Source organism: Ursus americanus, chromosome 14 (genome assembly GCF_024610735.1).
Source record: "Ursus americanus isolate L20-20 chromosome 14, mUrsAme1.1.p, whole genome shotgun sequence".
In the NCBI taxonomy this organism is placed as follows: domain Eukaryota; kingdom Metazoa; phylum Chordata; class Mammalia; order Carnivora; family Ursidae; genus Ursus; species Ursus americanus.
The window spans coordinates 43,131,061-43,152,124 of record NC_142140.1 but is presented as its reverse complement, the minus strand read 5'-3'; the positions used below and the strand labels follow the sequence as shown (position 1 = coordinate 43,152,124).

At 57.9% G+C, this 21,064-nt stretch overlaps 3 protein-coding genes across 6 annotated transcripts in view; all 3 read right to left on the bottom strand.

The window, feature by feature from the left end:
* Positions 1–1,331: 1,331 nt before the first annotated feature.
* HAPLN4 (hyaluronan and proteoglycan link protein 4) lies at positions 1,332–9,224 on the bottom strand. The gene is made up of 5 exons (XM_045778695.2): positions 7,941–9,224; positions 6,930–7,047; positions 6,276–6,638; positions 4,326–4,658; positions 1,332–3,923 (listed from the first exon to the last, which is right to left on the bottom strand). Exons 1-5 carry the CDS (start codon positions 7,941–7,943, stop codon positions 3,532–3,534), a joined length of 1,209 nt encoding a protein of 402 aa, XP_045634651.2. The 5' UTR covers positions 7,944–9,224; the 3' UTR covers positions 1,332–3,531.
* A 69-nt stretch (positions 9,225–9,293) lies between these two features.
* TM6SF2 (transmembrane 6 superfamily member 2) lies at positions 9,294–15,885 on the bottom strand. Of its 4 annotated transcripts, XM_045778693.2 has the most exons (10): positions 15,633–15,885; positions 13,889–13,992; positions 13,375–13,472; positions 13,203–13,306; positions 12,700–12,782; positions 12,190–12,314; positions 11,903–12,004; positions 11,498–11,590; positions 10,692–10,811; positions 9,441–9,765 (listed from the first exon to the last, which is right to left on the bottom strand). In XM_045778693.2, exons 1-10 carry the CDS (start codon positions 15,725–15,727, stop codon positions 9,559–9,561), a joined length of 1,131 nt encoding a protein of 376 aa, XP_045634649.2. In that variant the 5' UTR covers positions 15,728–15,885; the 3' UTR covers positions 9,441–9,558. The 4 variants fall into 4 exon arrangements, with proteins under 4 accessions (XP_087723260.1, XP_087723259.1, XP_045634649.2 ...); XM_045778694.2 differs by lacking the exon at positions 13,889–13,992 and having other exon boundaries at positions 15,633–15,736; XM_087867134.1 differs by lacking the exons at positions 12,190–12,314; positions 13,889–13,992 and having other exon boundaries at positions 9,294–9,765; positions 15,633–15,884.
* Positions 15,886–18,557: 2,672 nt separating this feature from the next.
* SUGP1 (SURP and G-patch domain containing 1) overlaps positions 18,558–21,064 on the bottom strand; it is a 30,073-nt gene continuing 27,566 nt past the window's right edge. Inside the window, exons 10-14 of the mRNA XM_045778595.2 lie at positions 20,728–20,905; positions 20,211–20,317; positions 19,226–19,371; positions 19,001–19,130; positions 18,558–18,756 (exon numbers count right to left, since the gene is read on the bottom strand). Coding sequence (XP_045634551.1) covers positions 18,730–18,756; positions 19,001–19,130; positions 19,226–19,371; positions 20,211–20,317; positions 20,728–20,905 — 588 coding nt within the window. The 3' untranslated portion in view covers positions 18,558–18,729. The remainder of the gene's footprint in view (positions 18,757–19,000; positions 19,131–19,225; positions 19,372–20,210; positions 20,318–20,727; positions 20,906–21,064) is intronic.

The following is a 21,064-nucleotide window of genomic DNA, read 5'->3' as shown; positions in this document are numbered from 1 at the left end:
TCTATAGAGACAGAAAGTAGATAAGCAGTTGCCAGGGCAGAGGGGAGGGGGAAGGGAAGAATGGGGAGCCTTTGCTTAATGCTTATGGTGTTTCCTTTGGGGATGACAAAAATGTCTTGTAACTAGATATGTTACAACAGTGTGAGTTGTAGAAATGCCATTTGTGTAAAATGGGGGAAAACATATGCATGTTTGCTTGAATGAACATAAAACATATCTGCAAGGGCTTGTAAGTAACTTTGGATGTCTCTGGACAGTGAACTGGGTGGTGTAGGATGGGAAAGAGTGATTTTTCAGAATATCGGGCGTCAGGAAGGGTTCTATCCAGGTTGCCATCCCTTAGCTCTCCTTCAGGTGGGCCCTGGAGACCTCCAAACTCCAGCAGTGCAGCAACTCCTGCAGAAGGAAGGTTCCCTTGACCCAGCTGGTTCACCAAAATCGCAGGGACTCAATCACATGGTCGGCCTGCCTCCCTATCCCTCCCTGAACCAATCAGGTTTTCCAGAGAGGTGTGCCACAGCACTCATTGGCTGAACTGGAAGGGGGTGGTGTAAGCCCCTCTGACTCGCATTTTACAGCGGCGGTTAGAAAGTTACATATTCATGGCAAAACTAGGAAAGTGGAACCTAGGAAGGGAGAAAGGATGATGATGGGGGGGGGGAGCGGGATGAAAGAAATCCCATGCACTCATCCCTGGAAATATGCCCCTACCATTCCCCTATTCAAGGAAGCAAAGGTCCAACTGGAGCCCAAGGCAGTCTCACCAAGGGGCTGGGCCCTGCAATCAGATGAGTGGTTTGAGGCTCTAGGAGCTCTCTCACATCTGGTATTGAAGGATGAGCGGAAACATTGACTTCCTCATGTCTACAGTCTAATCACTTTTACACTTTTTTCTCTTCTCCCTTTGCTTGTATCCCAGAAACTTTCACTGTTTCTCCGTCCACGATCCCCCCACCCCCACTCCACCTCCGCACCAGGGAAAATTTGCAACCTCTCTGCCTTCTTGGTGCAAGAACTTTCCATCCAGTTTTGCACACTTTGTGCCTGGGGGATGGAGAGGAACCGCTGCATTTGTCAACGACCCCATCAGGACAGGGCTGAAAAGGGCCAGACACGTGGGGGATGATGCAAGGAAAAGAGTGAAGGCAGAATGGGGGAAGGCAGAGGGGGAGAAATTAGGGAGCAAAGACGGTCCTGAGGAATGAGGGGGGTGCTTCCCAACCAAATCATTACCACACACCCCCAGCTGGGAAACATTTTGTTCACCCAAGTGCATTTATGAAGCAATTACTCACCGGCTGCCTCATTTTCTCATTCATCAAAACAAAACAAAACAAAAAACACTTTTTTTTATTGAGCCCCTGCTGTATGCTTTGCACTCACTGGGACCTCAGAACAGCTCTGGTACAGAGGAGGAAACAGGCTCACGGGGTTTGTCACTTGGTTACAGAGGCAGGATTCACACCAAGCCCACCTGATTCCAAAACTCACAGATGGGTTTTGCTGAAGATGGATGTGACAGTAAGGTGGGGGGGGGGGTGTCCAGGAGGGCCCTCAGTGCTATTCCGTGGAAGACCTTGGAGCTGAAGTCTCCCATAGCTGGGGTGGCTTAGTTCGTGGACCATCTCTCCTGAGCTGGCTCTCAATACTGGGTGTGTGTGTGGGGGTGTCTGGCTGGGTCCTAACTTCTTAGCACAAATTGCCTTTTAGAACCTGGAGCTCACTGTGGATTTTGAAGTTTAAAAACATTCTATCTCTCCTGGATCTTTAAGGAGTGAAATGTGGGGCAGGGGGCAGTTAGAGGAGAGAGGAGCTCAATGAGAATGGAGTTGTGGTGTCAGAAGGCAAGGGGGAAGCCCAGTGCTTGCACGGCATGAAGGGCCAGGGCTGCCAGGGTTGGTTTGCTCATCTGTACGGCAGCAATGCAAACACCTGGGGGTTGCAAGGGCGTCTCGTGCACTGTTGTCTGGGATATAGTTAGCGTGCAAACGGAGGGTGTCCAGCGGCTCCAGAAGTCCAGCCATATCTGCGGATGTTGCCCGGGCTGGGCCTATCTGGGTAAGGGCCAGACATGAAGCACTAAGGGGGTGCAGTTCCGGCCCATGGTAAGAAGTTCCTGAGAACTGGGAGTTGGTTGTCATGGGGACAACGCTGACAGTCTCTATGGTGATAGTTTTGTGGGGCGGGGCCCTGCTGACCTGGGAAAGCCTAGGGGGAAAGGTGTTCTGTTACCTCAAATACCAGAGTTTGGTCTCCGTGGCAACATCTATGGGGTTTAAGCAGCTTCGAGGCAGAGTTTGGAGGGTGGCAAGGAGCTGGGGTGCACTTGGGAAAGGGGCAGCCTGTTCCCACGGTGAGAGCTGGAGAACTGAATGTTGGGTCACTCTCGGGAGAGTGGGGGAGGGGAGGGTGGTCTTCATGGCTGTTGGTAAAAATCGGGACATCCAGAAGTTGAGTTGTAGCTCTCCGGTGTCCCAGACGTGAGATGGGAAACGTGTGGTATCCATGGTTACAGCTGGAGGAGGGAGGCACTAACTCCATGGGTGTGACTGATGAGGGAAGGGCTGTGTGACTAGGTTACAGGTAGAAGTTGGGCTGGTCGCCGTGGTAACAATGGGAAGTGGGACAGCTTGTTTCCATAGTGAGTGACAGGGATCCTATAGATCCCTGGGCCCAGGGGATGGTATCTTTGGTGACAGCCAGGAAAGAGGCCGTCCATCAGGTGGGAGCAGATTTTCTCCCTCCAAAGAGATACCTGAGGGGTGGGGCACGGCCACCAGTCATGCGAGCCAGCTGGGTTATGTCAATCTCTTTTAGTGGTGACAGACAAGACTGGTCTCCCCCTGGAAGGGTGGGGCTGTTCAGGGTGACCTGGGAACATGGCCTGTTATTCTTAAACTTCGAGAGATTCGCAGGGGAGGGGGGAAGAATGGAAATACCCAATTTCCAGGTGACCACAGGGAAGACGACAGAAGCCCAGTCTCCATGTAACCACAGGGACGTGATCACCTGGTGAACTCCGAGGTTTCTGTTTTCTCTACATGTGAGGGGGAAGAGAGTTCAGTGTCCAGATGACCATAAGGGATCAGTCTTCAGTCTCCAGGGAGGTGCAGAGGGCCTGAGGCCAATCTCCAGATAATCCTGGGGGTCCAGCCTCCAGGAGACCGCGGGGGGCGGGGGGTTCTGTCTGTTTTCAAGTAGCCTCGGGAGGCCTGGCCAGTCTTCAGGAGACCTCAGGGTCTTTTGGCCTCCAGGGGTGTTCAGGGGGCATGCCCCATCTCCTGGGGAAAGTCAAGGGAGGAGGGGAAATCCACTGTCCAGGAGAGGTGGGAGCTTGATCAGTCTCCCGTAACTGGCCAGTCTATGAGGACCCCAGGGGGGAGCAGCCAGTGTTCAAAGACCACAGGAGGCCTGGTCAGCCTGCAGGGCACCGCAGGGGGCGTGGCCAGTCTCCAGTCAAGGGGTCTGTCTCCAAGAGACCGCAGAGCACTCGGCCAGCCGCCAAGCACCCCAACCAACTGCACCCAGAGCCTAGACACGCAGCGGGGTCCAAGCAGCCGGGTCGCGCGCGCCTCCGGCCCAGCCGCCGCCTCCGGCCCAGCCCCACCCCCAGCCGCCGGGTGCGGGGTCCGGCGCGCCGGGTGCACGGTAGCAGTAGACGCCAAAGAGGCGGCGCGTGGCGTCGGGGAATCCCAGGTTGCGAACGCCCGGCCGGCGGCCGCCGCAGCGCGCGCGCGGATTCACGATGGGGTAGCGCGCGCTCCCGTCGGCCAGCCAGCCCGCGGTGCAGCGGTCCAGCAGCTGCAGCTTCCACGCAGCGAACAGCTGTCCCACCTTGGCCACGGCCGCGCCGCGAGCCGCGCATGCACGCGCTGCTCCCGAGAAGGGCACAGGCCGCAGCGGCTTCAGGAAGAACACACGTCCTGCAGTGGAGTGGGGGAGAGTGGTTAAGGCCACTCCCGGGATCTGGCCTCCTCGGGATTCAGGACGCTTCCCACCTCCCACATGCCTGCAACCCAGGACCCCAGGCACAGGAGTACCCTCTCCCCTGCAGTCCTGGACCCTAGCCTTCACCAGGGCAGTGTTGGTGACAGACGATGCTTGACTGCTGCGCCACGGCAGTCCGGGGGTGGGGTATCCTAGTCTGGACCCCCGAGGGCCGGAGTGGATAGAAGGGCTAAAAGGAGGAAACTGAGAGGGTGGGAAAGAGACTGAGAGGGAGGGGGACCCGGGAGAGGGCTCTCTCTGGGGGCGGGGCCTCATTGGCGGGGCGGACCGGAGCCTGTGGGGGCGGGGTCTCCTCCCTAGGGGCGGGGCCTACACACCCGGGAGGTTGGATGTGAAGCAGAAGGCGTCGTAGCGTTCTTCGGCGTTATGGCGGTAGCCGTAGTTGCGCACGCCCCCGGAGGCTGTGCCACCGCCGGTCCCGGCGCTCGCTCCGCCCAGGCCGCCGCAGGGCTCCCGGGGCTGGCTCACCGGGTACTGCACGGAGCCGTCGCGCAGCCAGCCTGCGTTGCACCAGTCCAGGCCGTCGCGCCAGGCCGCGTGCAGCTGCTCTGCCGACGCCAGGATGCCGTCCTGCTCGGCGCAGGCGCGCTGCGCCTCCGTGAAGGTCAACTTGTAGCGGCCTCCACGGGGGTGGTAAGGGAAGACAACTCCTGGGAGGGCGTACGTAGGGGGTTTAGCTCGGGAATCCCAGCCCTCCCCTACCCACCTAACATCTGGGGTGCTGCGTGACTCTTCAACCTAGACTTTCCACTCCATCCCTCATTCTGGACTTAGACCTGACCACGCTGTTCCCAAGCTCACACCCCTTGTGATTCCCTTTGCCTTGAGCTTGAGATTCACTTGACCCTCCCTCTTAAAATTCTTAATCCTACCCATCCCCTTTCCACCACTGGAGACTTCTGCTTATCCACTTCTTCCATCTGTTGAACTCCTATTCATCCTTCAAAACCCAGCCCCCACAACACTTCTCCCTTCAGTCTTTAGTGCTTCTGACCTTCCCCCAGCACTAGGAGCTTCCCTCTGGTCAAGCCCTGAGCTGATGGAGCTGGGAATGTCCGTGTCCAGTGCTGACTCCCCCACAGGGAGCCCCTGGAAGTATGACCCTGGGCAAAGACCTCTTTGATCCCCAGCATTGTCCAGAGCAGTTCCCACTGGTTTCTCTTCCACCTTCAGTTCTTGTAACTTGCCCTTCATTGGACTCACAGTCCGCTGAGCTCAGCATTCTGTGTGTGTGTGTGTGTGTGTGTGTGTGTGTGTGTGTGTGTTTGTGTTTGAGGGGCAGACCTTGCAGGTGCAGATGCATCTTTCAGCAGATGCAGGGAGGAGCAAACAGGGGCCAGAGAGAATACCTGGAGCCTGAAGACCGAGGCTTGAGTCCCAGCTCCACCACTCACTTGCATGTACTTCGAGCAAGGCTCTAACCTTTCTGAGCCAGTTGTCCATCTGCTGGTAATAGCACCTCCCTCAGAGTTTTTGGGAAAATTAAGCAAGAGAGTTCAAAGAGCTCTTCAAGCTCTTTGAAAACGTCCAGTAAAGGAGAGCTGCTGCTATTATTGTTATTTGCTATTGTTGGGAGGTACAGCAAGTGAGGGCTCTGAAATCTCTCCTAGAATCTTCTCGGGTGGACTGAGGAAGGCAAACCAGGTGGGAGAGCGTCTCCAGGTAGAAACCCCACCTCCCAGCTCCACAGTCGGCCAATCAGAGCATCCCATCTCCCAGTCCTATGAACCAGTGATTGGTTCATAGATGGGCACATGACTCCACCTGGGCCAATGAGGGACAATTCTGGGACTCTAGCTAGCACTGCTAGGAAATTAATTGCTAAGTTGGAGGATGGAAGCCTGGCACTACTTTCTGGCTCCATCAGGAGAAACCTGCCTGAAGAAAGCCCACTTGGGGAAAGAGAGCTGAGGGAGGAATTCCTGACATGATGTGAGTGGATCTCCCTGGATCTCACCCCCAGGGGTTCCCAAAGTTCTTACTATTGACATTTTAGACCGGATCCTTCTTTGCTGTTGGGGGCTGTCCTGTGCATTGTAGGGTGTGTTGCAGCATCCCTGGCCTCCACCCACTAGATGCCATCAGCAACCCCTTTCTAGACATTGTCCATGTTCTTGGGGCGCATATTCACCTCATATCGGAACCATTACCCTGCCCTATCAAGCCTGAAATTCCTTTAGGCCAACTTGATTTGGTTTCTGTCCTTTGCAATATTTCTCACTCTCCTCCCTTAGAAATATGCTTTATTCTGTCCATAAGCTGGTTACCTTCCAGGTCCAGCTTGACCATGCCAGTGTCATCTTCCAGCTCATTGGTGACCTCGCATTCATAGCGCCCATAATCCTGCAGCGTAACGTTTCGGAGAACCAGGGAGGCATCACCGGGTCCATCGCCCTGCAGCTCGGCACGCCCACGGTAGCTGCCAAATGCTCGGTGCTGCTGGCCCAGCGCTACGAAGACGTCGGTAAAGGCCAGTGGGTCCACCACCTTGGTCCACTTGAGACGGACGCCGTCGTGGTCGTGGGCGGCTGCCTCATAGTGGTAGCGGCAGGGCAAGACGATGGTGCCACCCCTGTGACTGACCACCTGCCCCGGCGCCGTCTGCACCACCACCGAGCCCGACTCACCCTCTGCGGGAGGGCCAAGCAGGGTTCAGAAGAGGTCCCAGGAGGCGGGGTGGGGAACCAGGGGAAGGGGATCCCAGGGAAGTGTTGTGGGAAGAAGGCTTGGGTTGAGGTCAGGGGATCCGAGTTAAAGGAGATCGGGAGAGGGAACTGGGACTCAGAGGGGGAGGGGTTGGGGGGAACTATGACCGTCAGGGACACCCCATGCCCCACCTCCTATATCCTCCCTGCACCCAGGGGATCACATTTGGCCACGGCTCCTGCGGGGCAAGACCCGCTTCCGCTATCCAGACTCACCGAGCACGTGCACGACCTTCTTGCGTCCGCGCTGCGCCCCTGCGGAGGCCGCGAGCAGCAGGACTCCCAAGGCCGCGGCCCAGAGCGCGCCGGGACCGAGGGCCGCCCGAGCACACACCTGGGGGCACAGGGCACTCAATCCAGCCTCCTGGACTTCGCCTGTCGGAGGACTAGCCCCCTGACCTTCCTTCCCCACGGCGACGACTTCTCGCATGCCCAGGTCCCCACTCCCGGCCAGGGTCCCAGAGGACTCACCCAAGGAGAAGGCTGGCAGACCCTCCCAGCCCTCACCCCCTGTCCCCCGCACTCTCTCGGGACTACACACTCTAGCTCCTCCGCAAAGCCCACGCCCCCGGGCTCCCCTGCCCTCAGTCCAGCGCTGGCAACCCGCCAGATGCCCTAACCCCAACCCAGGCCGCTTGGAGCTCCGCCCCCTTCTCTGGCCGGCCCAGGCCGGGATTGGGAGGGAGGGGGGAGGAGCTGGAGCAGCGGCAGCGGCAAGGTTATCCGTGCGCCAGGAGACTGCAGCAAACCGGCCGGGGTGTGGGGGCGGCGGGCGGGCGGGGGGGGGGGGGGCGCGAGGGGTAAAGTCAGAGAGAGGTAGAGACACGGGGAGAGGGAAAGAGACAGAGACAGAAGCAGGGAGAGATGGGGATAGAGAAGGAGAGACACAGAGAAGGGTAAGGAAAGATGGAGAGAGACTGAAAGGCAGAGAGCAAGAGGGAAAAAGAGAAGAGGGGGCTTGGAGGTAGGGAGAGAGAGAGACTCAGAGGAAGAGAAAAGGGCCCAGGAAAACAGAAAGAGGGAGAGAAAAGTAGGGAGAGGCGGAGAGGGATATAAACGGAGAGGCAGAGTTCGATAAACAGAGATACTACATGGTAAGAGACAGAAGGGATGGGAGAGACGGAGCAGGGGGGAGACTGAGAAGAGGAACACGGAGGGACGTAGATTCAGACACAGAGCGAGACTGAATCCCAGAGAGGGATCTACCGGGACCCGCGCCCCACTCACCATCTTGCCCGTGCGGCCCCCGCCGAGCGGCCCTTACGCGCCGGGACTGCGCTCCCCGCACACCCAGGAAGGACTGGGCAAGTCCCTTCGGGCGGCGCAATCCTGGCGTCTGCCTGCAAGGGGAGGAGGGAGGCGGCTGGGGGTGCGGGGAGGAGCTTTAAAGGGAACGCGGCGACGCGCGCTCCGCGAAGAAACCCGGGCGCGGGCGGAGGAAGGACCGCCCTGGACAGTGAATGCAGGACCACGTCGCTCATCCTGCTGGCTGATCCTGGGTGGGCAGAGGAACCTCTGGGCCTCAGTTTAACTCCCTTTAAAATGGAGGAGGGGGGCCTGACGGGGTCTTCCATCTAGGATGCCCAAGGTGAGCCGGGGGCTGAGTAACCTGGGAAAGGGGCTTGGCCTACAGGTTTCAGTTTTCCCATTTGTCACTTGGTGGCCATCGTCGTGTCCTGGGCTCTGGCACCCAAAAGGTGCTCACTCTGCGGGTGGTGCCCCCTAACAGTCACACACTCTGCAGAGGGAACCTGCAGCAACAGGTCCAAATCTGACTCTGCCTTTCTTTCACCTGCTGTAGGACCTTGGAAGAGAGGCTTGGTCTCTCTGAGCCTCAGTTTCCACCTCTGGAAAATGGGGAGTGCTGGTTCTTTGGTGAAGATCCAATGGTTAGACGTACAATAGGTGCCTAATAAATGTCGGTAGGGGCAGGGAGCAGGGGAGCCTGATCAAGCCCCGGACCCACTCTGGGCCTGAGTCACCCCTGAACCTGGCCCTTCACCCAAGCTCAAAAATCAAATCAGGAAAAATGTGCCTTTCCCCCAACCTCTTGGCTGCCTCCTCGGCCTCAGTTTCCCCAAAATACGAGCCACCCATACAGCAGAGGCAGGGTTATAGAGTCCATAGTTGAATGGGTTAGGCTGGCACTGGGTCCTTTAGCTCAGCTGCATCAGGAGCCATGACCTCTGACCAGGACCTTTACCGCCTACAGGCTCAGTTTCCCCATCTAGAATATAGGGTGAGATCCAGCATGTAACACTTGAGTTTGGCTCTTGGTAATTGTATACGGTAGGTGCTTAATTACTATGCCACGCCATTAGTTATTATAACTTATTGTCAGAGCTTGGATTTTGGATGTTTCTCTCCTGATCGTGACCTCAGGCAGGTCTTTGGACCTCTCTGGGCCTCAGTTTTCCCCATCTGGAAGATGGAGCTGTGCACACCAACCAGAGGCCGACTTCTGCTAGCCAGTACCTCCAGCTCCTGATGGTCCTGCTGGCAGTGATGGGTAGGCCCTCATGGGGTCTGAGAAGCGGGTCCTTCACCTCCAAATCCTGAAACACTCAGGCAGCAGCAATATTTGGGCATCAAAAGGTTTTTTTACTAAAGGATCCATGGGGGTATGATGGGTAAATTCTGGAGTAGAACAGTTCTTGTGGGATTAGGGTACCGTGACAGCTGAGGGTATCTGGCCCTCAAGGGAACAACTGGCCCCTGGGTGTCCCATCCCATGCGTTGGCCTGATACCACCATAGCCAGGACCAAAGACACCTGGAGATGTACTTCCTGCCACCCTTCCCAGAGCAGGGCGTGGAAACAGAGTTCTGGGATGTCCCCAGCTCTCTCAGTGCTCCTTCTTGTGGTGGGCCAGGGGACCAGGGGGCGGGTGCAGGAAGAAGGCGGGCCACCGCAGGCAGCGGAGGGCCAGCAGGTGGGGACCCAGCGCGTACAGCAGGTTGCACCCGAAGAAGCAGGCCCAGGCGTCGTCAGGCACACGGTAGGTGAAGGGCGTGCGCACGTGCATGGAGGCACCCATGTGCGAGAACTGTGCCTAGTGGCCACACAGGGAGGATGTACATCAGCGGCCAGGAGAGAACAAGTCCCAGCATCACCAACATCCCACCCTAGGGAGCCCAGAGGGTCCCCGTCCCTCTCACTGGCTGCTGACCTGTCTCCCCTCTCTAGTCCATCTGTCTGCCTCTAAATATCCCTGTTCCCGCATTTCCTGTGTCCTTGTCCACCTGTCTGTGAGCCTGTCCCCAGCTGTCTAACCAGAACCGTCTTCACTCTGCTGGGCCCGCCCTCTTTCCCATCTCCTTGATCTGGGTCCAGCTCCTCCTCCTGCTCTTCCATACCCCAAGCAGCGCCCTTGGCACAAATCCCGTTGATTCTCCCCCAGAGATGTTTTCCTAGTCTCCTCTGCTTGGGCCTGGGCCCGGGCTTTATCACTTTCCATCAGGAACCCTGAAACAGGCCCCCCAGCTCTGACTCGACCCTCTACAGCTCAGACACATTCCATGGTTCCCCCAAGCTCACAGTTCAAAGCCCTCAGCAGCATCTAGCTGTCAAATTCTCTTGCCTCTGCCTCTCTCCATGTGGTGGTTCCACTAAACCACTATCCCCCACTGTGTCTTTATGCTGTTCCCATTCCCGAAATGCTCTTCCTTGCCTAGAGAACTCGTACCCAGACATCAAAGCCCAGCTCCTAGGCTCACTCTCCTAGGAAATCTTCCCCTTCTGGAATTGCTCTCCAACCCTATCCTTCCCTCTCTCCAGTTCTGACCCCATGGGGTTGGGAGTGTTTGTGTCAGGTACTTTCTCCCCGAGACCAGGGAATCCTAAGGTACCGAGCTGGGGCTGGGGCCTCTCAGAGGCTCAGCATCCCCCTGCTAGGGGAGAGCACAGAAGCAATGGATGGGTAGGCAGAAACTGTCTTCCCTACAGACCCCACCGCACCTCACCCACAGCCCATCACACCTGGCCAACAGCTCCAGCACACACCAGGGCGCAGTCAGGCAGCCAAGAGCAGCCGGGGAAGACGAGGGCGTAGGCAGCCAGGCCATAGAAGGGCAGCACGTAGAACAGGTACACCAGCATCTGAGGGGTCGCGTAGCCCACACATGAGCGGCGGCGTGCTCCCGCAGCCCCCTGAGCTGGAGGCCCCAGGGAGGATCTGGCCAGCCTCAGACCCCGCCCAGGATGGGGGCTCTCTGCACGTCCCAACCCTGTGCACACTGCTCCTCGATTTCCCTTGGGGATCCCCCCCCCCCGCTGCCACATGCACACACACGCCCTGAGCCCACCCATGTTACTCCAGAAGTGGCAGGTGACCCTGGCCTGGCCAACTGGAACACTCCAGCCCCCCTGGCCATAATGATCGGCCACAGGATGGGCATATCATTCAGTGACGATGGCACGCGGGCCAATCAGAGCCTGCCTGAGATTTGTGCTTAAGCTCTGGAGAAATAAGCACTCACATTCCTCCGGGCTGGCTAAGTAGGGCAGATGGAGGCCTGCTGCCGCCCAAGGCTGACTCCACAATCCCACAAAGTGACTCCCGGGGAGTGGAGTCCGTGCAAAGAAAGCAGAGCCCAGAGACAGTTATCCCTGGCTCCTAGATCCAGCCGTACTTGAAGACCATATCTGTCTTCATTTTGGAAGACAGACATTTTTGGTAGGACAACAGATTGCCTTGTGTTTCTGGTACCTGCTTCACAGAGGACTTGTTAGACCTCTACCCATGGCAGGACCATATGGCCCTCTCTTGCCATCTGTCCTCTCACCTGCACCTTCGGATAGGCCACAGGGTCCCGTAGGTATGGCTCGTACTGATAGATGTAGACAAAGCAGGCATCTGCGGGGCAGTCAAGCACCACCTAGGGCAGACAGACAAACCAACAACCCACCTCAAACATTTTTCCCATGGAAAGCCTTCTCCACCCTCCCAGGCGGGTCCCGTACCCCTTGCTCTGGCCTCCCCTAGCCTTAGTTCTTTCACTTTGGCTGGGAAGGTTACAGGGAATGGGGCTTTGTCATGGAATACTAAGATCAGACTTGATGAAGAACTTCCCTGGATGGTCAGGCAGGCAAGCAGTGGCCTTCTTGCACTGGTTAAAGGAACATGGTTGGTGGGGACAGAAAAGAGGGCTGGAGGCAGAAGAAAAGTAGGCTGGCCATTGCAGACTCACCAGGCCCCGGAAGAGGGTGAAGAACCCGGCGAGGATGAGGTATATGACAAGGGCCAGGTCAACTGGGCGTCGCAGGATGCCCTTTCTTTGTTCCTCCTGTACCTGCCCCATGGGAGAGAGACAGGGTGAGAAGTCTGGTATCCAATAGGCACTCGATAAAGGCTCATCCCTTCTTTCCTAACGGCCAAGGAGATGCTTCCAAAGAGGCAGTGTTTTTGACCAGAAGCAACTCTAATTGGGGAGGGGGGGCATCCAGGCATGTTGGCATAAGGGGACAAGGCACTTACCATATTGGGGTCACAGCAGATTGGTGCCCGGGACTGGTTGAAGACCCTCATGCCAGCCCAACATGGGACAAGCACATAGGGGCTGGCAAGGAAGAAGGCGGGTCTGATCTCTGAGCTGTATTTACCTGACGTGGTAGGGATGTCACTCAGCCGGGATCACCCAGGCCTGGCCAGACCCATGGGTGAGTCACACCAGAATCCCTAGCTGGAAGCAGTCATTCAGAAGTGCGATCCTTATTTGGGCTCTAGCCCCTCCGGCTCCCCAGTGCCCACAAGATGGTGTCCAGGCTCCTCAGCCTGGCCTGCCTCGATTTATTTTCTGGATATTGCTTCTATATTTCAGCTGTTCTTTGCTTCTCCTGGATACATCTTGGGTGTCCCTCTTGCTCAGCCACCCCCACATACTGGGCTGCCTCTCCCCTCTACCTCCCAAGACCTACCTATGACCCTCTAGGCACAGGACAGTGACCCAGCCTGAGGAGACAGGATCCTTCAAAGCCAAGTCCTTACCAAGGATGTTTCCCGGGAGGAACACCAGAACGCTCATGATGAAAGATCCCAGCCAGTACAGTCCAAGGTTCCGGTATCTCTTTCTGGGGTGGGTGATGGAGGGGTGACCAACAGATGCCTGTTCCCCAGTCTCAGAGCCCTAGCCAGGGCCCAGGGTCCACCCTGAGCTCCCCAGCTCTGGGTCCCTCCCAGTTTTGTCCAGGACAGAGGGACAACAGGGAGATGAACAAGGGACTGAACAGACTATCTGTCCAGGGACAGAAGTGGTTGCTTAGGCACAGGGGTGTACAAGAGAAGAGAGCTGACTACCACTTACACCTGTGACATTCCCTGGACCCTTCTCCTGGCCACTCCTGGCTGGAGCCCTAAGGAGGCCTCCTGATTTCCCCTACAGACACCGCTGATGGCGCTCTGGCTTGGGACCCCATCTGAGGACTTGATCTCCTTCCCAGGGTCCAGGTGCCACTCCACCCGCCCACCCCCACCCCACCCCCGCCACGCACCTTCTGCGGATGGCACCAGCCATGGCCAGGTAGAGGAGGTAGTGAACCGTGCCATCCCAGTAGCAGATGAAGACTCCGTGTGCAGTGCGCAAGTACGGCTCTCCCTGCAGGGGCAGGGCAGGGCTCAGCCGGGCAGCAGGGCAGGAAGCATCCCGGGCGGCCCCCTACCTACCTCCTTGGTAAAGAACTCCATGAAGCCCACCGGGTAGCCATCTTCCTGGAGAGCAATAAAGAGGTCCACCACCGAGGTGAAGGCGAAGACAGCGAACACTGCGGGCAGAGTGGGTGGGGCACGGCCGGGATGTGGGCGGGGGGGGGGGGGGACCCAGAGTCCAGGCAAGGAACCGCGCCCAACTGATCCCAGTCACCCCTTCACAGGTCACATGACCCACAGCCCTGCCTCGAGGAGGCGTAGTCCCTGCCTTTGGGAGGCCTCCCGCTGAGAAGGCACTGACCTTGCCCTCAGGAAATCCCAAAGTGATGAGGAAGTACGGCCTTTCAGGGGCTCCCAGTCTGGTGGGATGATACAGTCCCGCTCTCAGGAGCCCCAGATCTGAAGGGGGAGGCCCTCTGAGGTTCCCCAACCAATGAGGTTTCTCCTGTCTCTTTGAGGTTCTCCAGCCTGATGCGAGCCCTTCAAGGGGATGGAGGAGGCCCCTGCTCACGGTTCTCTCCGACCGACTCACCAGCATAGAGTCGGTCATAGTAGATCTCGCTGGGCGACAAATTGTAGATAGCCACAAAAAGCAGGCCCAGGATCAGGGCACTCATCAATGCCAGCCCCAGGGGGCTGTGGAAAGGGAAACAAGTCAGAGAGGCCAGGCCCAGTGCTGAGGTCCCACCCACCCTGGTGAGGGCAAAAGCAGATTCCAGGATGCTCCCAGATGTTGAGACTGAAGTGTCTTTCCAGCCAGGAATCTCGTTCCCTGCAACGGCTCTTTCCCATCACTAGGCTGTTACCCGCCCGAGCTGTTTCTCCCTCCTGGAAACTCCTTCCAGAAGTGTCTTCCACTTGGCAAACTCCTACTCCTCCTTCATAGCTTATCTTTCATGGCTCCTCCTCCAGGAAGCCCTCCCTGACTCCTCACAAAGACTCATTGCCCAATTTATGCCAAGTACAGAGGGGGAATCAGTCAACTCTTTAACTATACAATCCATCCCATCACTCGCTGCTATGTGTTGGGCTCAATTTGCTGTCAGTCATTCAACATCACCAAGCCACTCTGTGGCCAGACCCAGCTCCCAAGCCTGCCGTCTCTAGGGCTCAGCACTGTACACCTCACTTTCTGAAGCTCCTGACTCCTCCCAGCTGAAGTCCAAATGCTTCCATCAACTCCACCCCACCCCTGCCCTGATCCGTCCCATCAACCAGATAAGACACGTCAACCAGTTGCATAGATAAGAAGCAGAAGCCAGGTTGGACGCCTCCAACACAGGTGGGCAGAGTGGGTGGGTGGGAAAGCTATTCAGGGTCCCACACTCCCCCACACTCTCTCCAGGCTCCTACCTTCTCATGGACCCCTCTAACACTTAAGATCCCCATTCTGGTCCCATCTGACCAACAATGACAATTATAGTAATCAGATAAGACTACACAAGTCTTTGCACACAATTTGTAATCCTGAACTCTAACTGTGGGATGAGGTCGGGGATTATGTTTATTACACACTGAAGAAACGAACTCAGGCTCCCAGAAGCAACCTGGCTCACCCAGGATCCAGGGGGATGGAGCCAGGAATTTGTACCCAAGGAGCCAACCCCACGGTCAAGACTCCCTCTACCCCATGTCTTGAGTTGAGCTAGGTTTGGGAGCGTGAGGGGCTTGCAGATAACTGGTACGCCAATGGCAGGACCCACAGAACTGGGGTCTAGGGTTAGGAGACAAGGGAGGTCGCCACATGTAGGGGAAACTGAGGCCAAAGACAGGGTGGGCCAAACCTTAGCAGAAGAAAATCTCAGGCCTGAAGACAGGCAATGGAGGGGCCATCTGGTAGGGGTAGTGCAACAGAACGAGTGTCCAAGTGTGCATGTGTCGAGAGCTGGGTCATCAGGCCCTTATCTGGGGTAATACTTTGACCTTTGGTAACTCTGGAGTTGGGCACATCCCTGGGAAACTTCAGAAACCCTCCAAAACTCTGCCCAGGGTGGGGGGACGGGAGGCTCTGCTTCTCAATCTTCTTTCTCCTCAAACCTAAACGTCCCAGGAGCGTCCCCACCCCCACCACACAACCTCCTGGCCGGCGGAGAGGGGACTTCAGGTTGGATAGGGTCCGGGGTAGTTCTGGCCTAGGTCCCCTTCTCCTAGCAGGAGCTGCTCAGGGGAAGCCAGGCTCACTGCCCGCGCATCCTCCCTCCCCGCCACCGCCCACCCGGCCCCGCTGCCTGGCCCCCTCTCCCCCGGGGGCCGCCCCGGCCCCTCCCCTCACGCACTGCGAGAGCGCCGAGACGTAGTTGAGCGCATAGGACAAGGGGAGGGCGCCAAACGACAGAGCGGCGATCTTGCCGGCCAGCGGCGGGATGTCCATAGTGGCGGCGCCCGGCTCGCGGCTCGTCCCCGGCGCGGCCTCCAGGGCGCTCGGCTCCTCCGCGGCCGCGCTTCTGGGTGGGGGGGTTGCCGGGGACCCGGCCCCGCCTCGCCCCGCCCCGCGCAAAGGTCGCCCCCCGCTGCGCCCTGGTCTGGCCGCCTTGCCATGACCTTCCCGCGCGCTCCCGGGGAGCCTCTGAGGCCCCGCCCCCTTGAAGCGGCCCCTTCCCCCACCCCTCTCCCCGCTTCACGGTCGCCGGACTCAGCGCGGTTCTCAGTGGCCTTCCCCGCCGCCTAGATTCAGCTTCACTATCAAGTCTAGAACACCAGGTCTCCGGACGCTTCCGCTCTTGAGGTCCCGGGACTGCAACCTGGAGGCCCTGGGCCAGCAGGTTCATTCTAAGGGAATTTGTTCTCCAGGCCTCCTTCTGCACTTCTGGTTTCTCCGTCCTAAGCCACCGGTGTACCTACCTCGACCCTGAAGGGGGCCCTTTTTAATTCCACATTCCCCAGACCTTCCTCCGCCTAGGATCAAGGCGGCAGTGGAGGCATTCCGTGATAACGGAGGAACCGCAGTCGCTTGGACACAAAGACTTCCCTTCAGGGCCCTTGGATTTGAGTGTTCACACAGCGGCCACACACATTTAAACACGTGTCTGGATGTAAAGCTTTGACTGGGCCTGGGGCTCATCTCAAGGCAGACGGCCAAGGTCATTGGTTGGGGGGATCCCTTGAAGGACTCTGCGTGCTGTTCCTTCCATGTAGCCTGGCACCTCATGGGCAGCTGCAGCTGTGCCCCTGCTCAGTGGGTGGTGTCAAAGGAGTCCAAAGGGTGGGCTTAGATTAGGTGTGGATTGCTACAGTTTAGAGAGTTCGGAACAGTGTTTCTGGCAAGAAAAGCAGGGTCCTGGGACTGAGATGTGGTGGGGGTCTCAGAGGGGAGAGCTGAGGGATTCTGAACAGCCTGCAGGAGGCTGGGCTGGGTGCAGGGGAAAATGTAAAGGGTGTGTGTGTGGGGGGGGAGGCTGCACCAGGGAGGGGGCTATAATAGGGTGGGGAGATAATGAATTAGGAAGCAGCCGGCTTTGTCACTCCCTCCAAGCAGCTTTGAACTCTCACCCATATGGTACTTGTGGCTGCTGGAAAACAGCAGGTGCCCACTCAATACCTACACTGAGGGGGGGGGGCACAGTCTACGGGTGGGGAAGATTCTAAACCTCACCCTTTTTCCATGCAGCCCCTTGGCCTTATGCCAGCTGGGTCCCATTTCTGAGCCTGGGTGACAAGATGATCTTCTGGCCACAGACCTGACAGGCTCCCTCCCAGTTGTCCATTGCCCGTGGGTTAAGTTCAGGTTCCTCTGGGCTGACCTGAGGCTCCAGTCTAGTTTCTTGACTTTTCCCAACTCTAGCAGTGCCAACACACCCCAGGCCTCTTTCCCATCTGCACGATGGACCCTCAGTATTTCCTTAGCCCTTAAAGCAGATCCCAATGTCCCCTCCTCCAGGCAGCCCTCTCTGCCACCCCAGCCCCACTCCTCCTCCTGCAAGGTTGGGTGTGTGTGTGGGGGGTGTCCGATCCAGCTCTGTCTAGCAACGTGGCCTTGCGTCTGTGTCTGGAATGTGCCTGTACATGTACACCGGATTTGGGGGCCATTCTCTTCCAACTCTCCACTTGCCTGGGGGTAAAGTCCATGGGCTGAGTCTGGAGAGCCTCCAGGTCACTAATTCAATTGAAGGGTGACCTTGACTGGGATAGGAGGTGCCTGGACCAAGGCCTAGGGTCCCCATCATTGGAACCTCTGGCTGCCCAGGGCTACTCTTCTGCTCAAGACCCAGGACCACTGGGCAGCCTCCACACATGGGAATGTCACCCCTTGCCCTGCCCTGGGCAGTGTCTATGGAAACAGGGTGGCATACATCATCCCAGCTTGGGCTCCACTGCTGAGACTCCCAGTCCCTGGATGTCCCCCTCTCCCATACTGAGACACTCCCCAGGCTGCTGCCAAGACAGTACCCAGTTCCTCCTCGCATTTATCAGTCTCCGGTTCACACAGTTGGTGGTGTTTACTGAATGACGATGAGAATGCAGACGCCCAGAAGCCCAGCTCCAGCTGGAGTCTTCAAGCCCACGAGCCCATAGGGGTTGAGCAGGACCCCACTAGGCACATGTGTGGGCAGATGGGTGGGTTGTGGGGATCGCTCAGGTCTCCAAGCCATACTTGCATGGCTCTCAGATTCCTAGGACCCCACCCAAGCTGCTCACTCAGCAGCTGCAACTGATTGAGATCCCCAGGTGGTCTTGGCACAAACGTGAGGCGCAGGCTTGGAGATGTAGGGAGCAGTTGGCATGCTGCTTCTGTCCACAGAGTTGTCCTCCAAAGGCACGAGCCCCAGGGACTCCAGTGTCCACCCCACTGGCAGGACCCAAGGCAGCTGGGGTAGCCTGGCCTGCAGCAGTCACAGACTAACTTCAGGGAGGGGCTGTCAGCGCCACCTGCTGGTGAGGCGACTGGCACAGGTGCACCCTGTGTGCACCTGCCCCGCAGATCTGAAGAGGGCTGGGCCCTGTCTGGGGATCCCTTCCAACCTAACTCCTGCAGCACAGGGACCTCCTACACTGGGAGGTCCCTGACCCCCCTGGTCCAGGTGCAGCCTCATCGGCCACCAGTTCCTCCCAGAGGGTCTGTGGATCCTCCCCTCAACTCTAACCCAGGCTGATGGTGAGGGACCCCATAGACAGAGGTCTAAGTGGTTCTCTCGTATTTCTCAGGCACTAGGGAGCTCTCCCACCAACATCCCAGCCCAGCCCCGCTGCTATGGAAACAGAGATTTCTGGTGATGGCAAAACCAGGCCGCCATGGCAGGCAAGCACTGGAACTTTAATACACGGCACGACACTCGAGACAACAGGGAGGGCAGGCAGAAATGCAGGCCGGAACACTCCACAGTCCAGGGATGGTCGGTCGTTTGGAAAATACATTTGTGCATTTTTCCAGAATACTCAGTAGTAAGGCCGTCTGGGGTTGTTCTGTGGGAGGCAAAAAAGATAAGACGGGGAGGGGGTCAATGCTAAAGACAGCAGTTCCTCCTGCCCAGAAAGTTCCAGGGACAGCTGAGCTCACGTCCTCCAGAGGGGAGGGTGTTACTAGTGAGACCTGGCCTAGCTGAATTGAGGAAGGAGCGCCAGCTCTGTTACCAGCACTGCCACCTCCCTGCTGAGATTCTGGGGAGCCCAGCCAGGAATCGTGTTGGGGGGCTTAGGACACACGCACCAGGGGGTTGGGCCGGAAGCGGTAGGCCAGCATCATCCTCTTGCGGAAGGCCTCATACTCGTCATCCTCCTTGGAGAGCTCGGCCGGCCGGTCGATGCCGAAGCCCGCTCCGTCTACTGTGGTGGTGCCTCTGCGGGGGGGGGGGGGGGGGACGGGACAGGGCCAAGTGAGCAGGAGGCCAGGCTGCTGCCAGTAGGAGGAGTGGCAGGGAGCACATACACTCACTTGTTGACGGGGTTCTTGATGCCCTGGCCCTCTGAACCCAGCCCGTCGCCCTCCTTCCAGCCCATTTTCATCAGCATCTGGTAGCCGATGTTCTCCACTGTCAGCTTGAACTCCTTGTACTCTGAGTAGTCAGGCTCTCGGCCCTCCTGCAGGGCAAGGACGTGGCTGTCATCCACCAGGGTTGCAACTGTCCCAGGTCCTGGCCCTGGCCTGAACACTGCCTCCTCCCCCACCACCAATGGGGTCACTGGCCGCTGAGACCACCTGCTCATCTGCAGCCTCTGTACCAGGTCAGATTCCTTGAGAAGAGACCAAGATGCTCCTTCTCAGGGTCCCCAGGGCCGGATTTTGTACCAAACTGCCTGGTGGCAGTCAGCAAGGGCCAGGTGACGTCACACAGGCCTCACCCACCACAGGAAAGATTAATGGTTCGTCAGCAAAGAGAAGTCCTAGGTTCTGAGGGCAATTCATTACACAGAATGCTAAAAAGATGGGGTCAATAAGGTGACCACCTTGTTGATGACGTTATGAGGTACAAAGCAGTTTTACAAAAATCCCCCAAAAGATGACATGGGATGTGCCCTGTCAGCTGTCTCTCCTTGGAAGCATGATGACAGCATGGGAGGAATGTGAAGTTCTTGTTCTGGAGAACCCAGTCCATGGGGGCTTCTGCCTGAGAAACGCTTTCCCTATAAACTGCACTTAATTGGCTCCACTGAAAGTAGAATTTCCCTTAAGCCCTGGGAAATGTTTCTAAAGCAGCAGCTGAGCTGCTTTCTGCTAATTCCCTCCACAGACGGTGTCTATCATCAACAGATGCCTCCTGAGGCAAGAGGGACCAGCTCCTCCTGTGAATGAGGGGGGGCCTCAAGGATGCCTCAGGCGCCTGCCTCGTGAGGCTCACAGGAGGGGCTGGGCCACTGGCATGGCTGCCTGCCAGACAGCCCACATCAGGGGCTGGTGCCCGGGGACCCTCCCAGCTCACCTTCAGGGCCTTGAAGGTTTCCATGAACTTCTCCAGCTCATCTGGTGGCAGGAAATCTCCGATAAAGTGCTTGCCGCGGCCCATCTTTGTCAGCTGCTCGGCCCACTCTGCCCGGAGAAGCAGGGGGGAAAGTGAGAGAAAGGAAGAGGGCGGGGAGTGGGCCGGGTGGCCCCACAGCACAGGATGAGTCTTGGGCGGGGTGCAGGGAGTTGGGTTGTAGGAGAACGAGGCAAATGGTTGAGGCCCCGACCCAAACCCTGCTCCTCCAGGCAGCCCTGCTAAGTGCCATGTCCAAACAGCAGCGAACGCTTAGAGAACTACTTTTTCCCACTGAGGAAACGGAGACAGAGAAGCCGAGTTCCTTGCTCCAGGCCATACAAGTTGCACAGGCGGCTTAAGACCCCAGGTGGCGTCTCCAGGTACCTTCCTGGGCAGGTGAGTGGGGCTTCCTGAGGGCATGGCCCCACCCAGGTACCCTGTCCCACACCCCACCCGCAACGGGGGCCCCTCGGCGCACCCCGAGTCTTGTCCATCTCCATACGCCGCAGCTGGTGTTCCCAGGTGCCCAGCTCGCTGTCCACCTCCTCGTCGCTGTCGTAGCCGTGCTGGTGCTGCTGCAGGGCCTTCTCCCACAACAGCTGCATGTCCTGCATCGCACGCTTGTGCTGCATGATCATGTCATACATCTGCTGCATCTGTGGGCAGTGCACGCCAGTGAGCAGTGCCAGGGACCACGTGTGCAAGAGGCCGGCCCCTTTGCCTTCCCTGCGCACGTCAGGTGCCCTCGCCCTTCCCGCTTTCTGCCCTCCCTGGGGCAGGCACGTGAGCAGGGCTTGGAGCAAGTGCTCAAGACG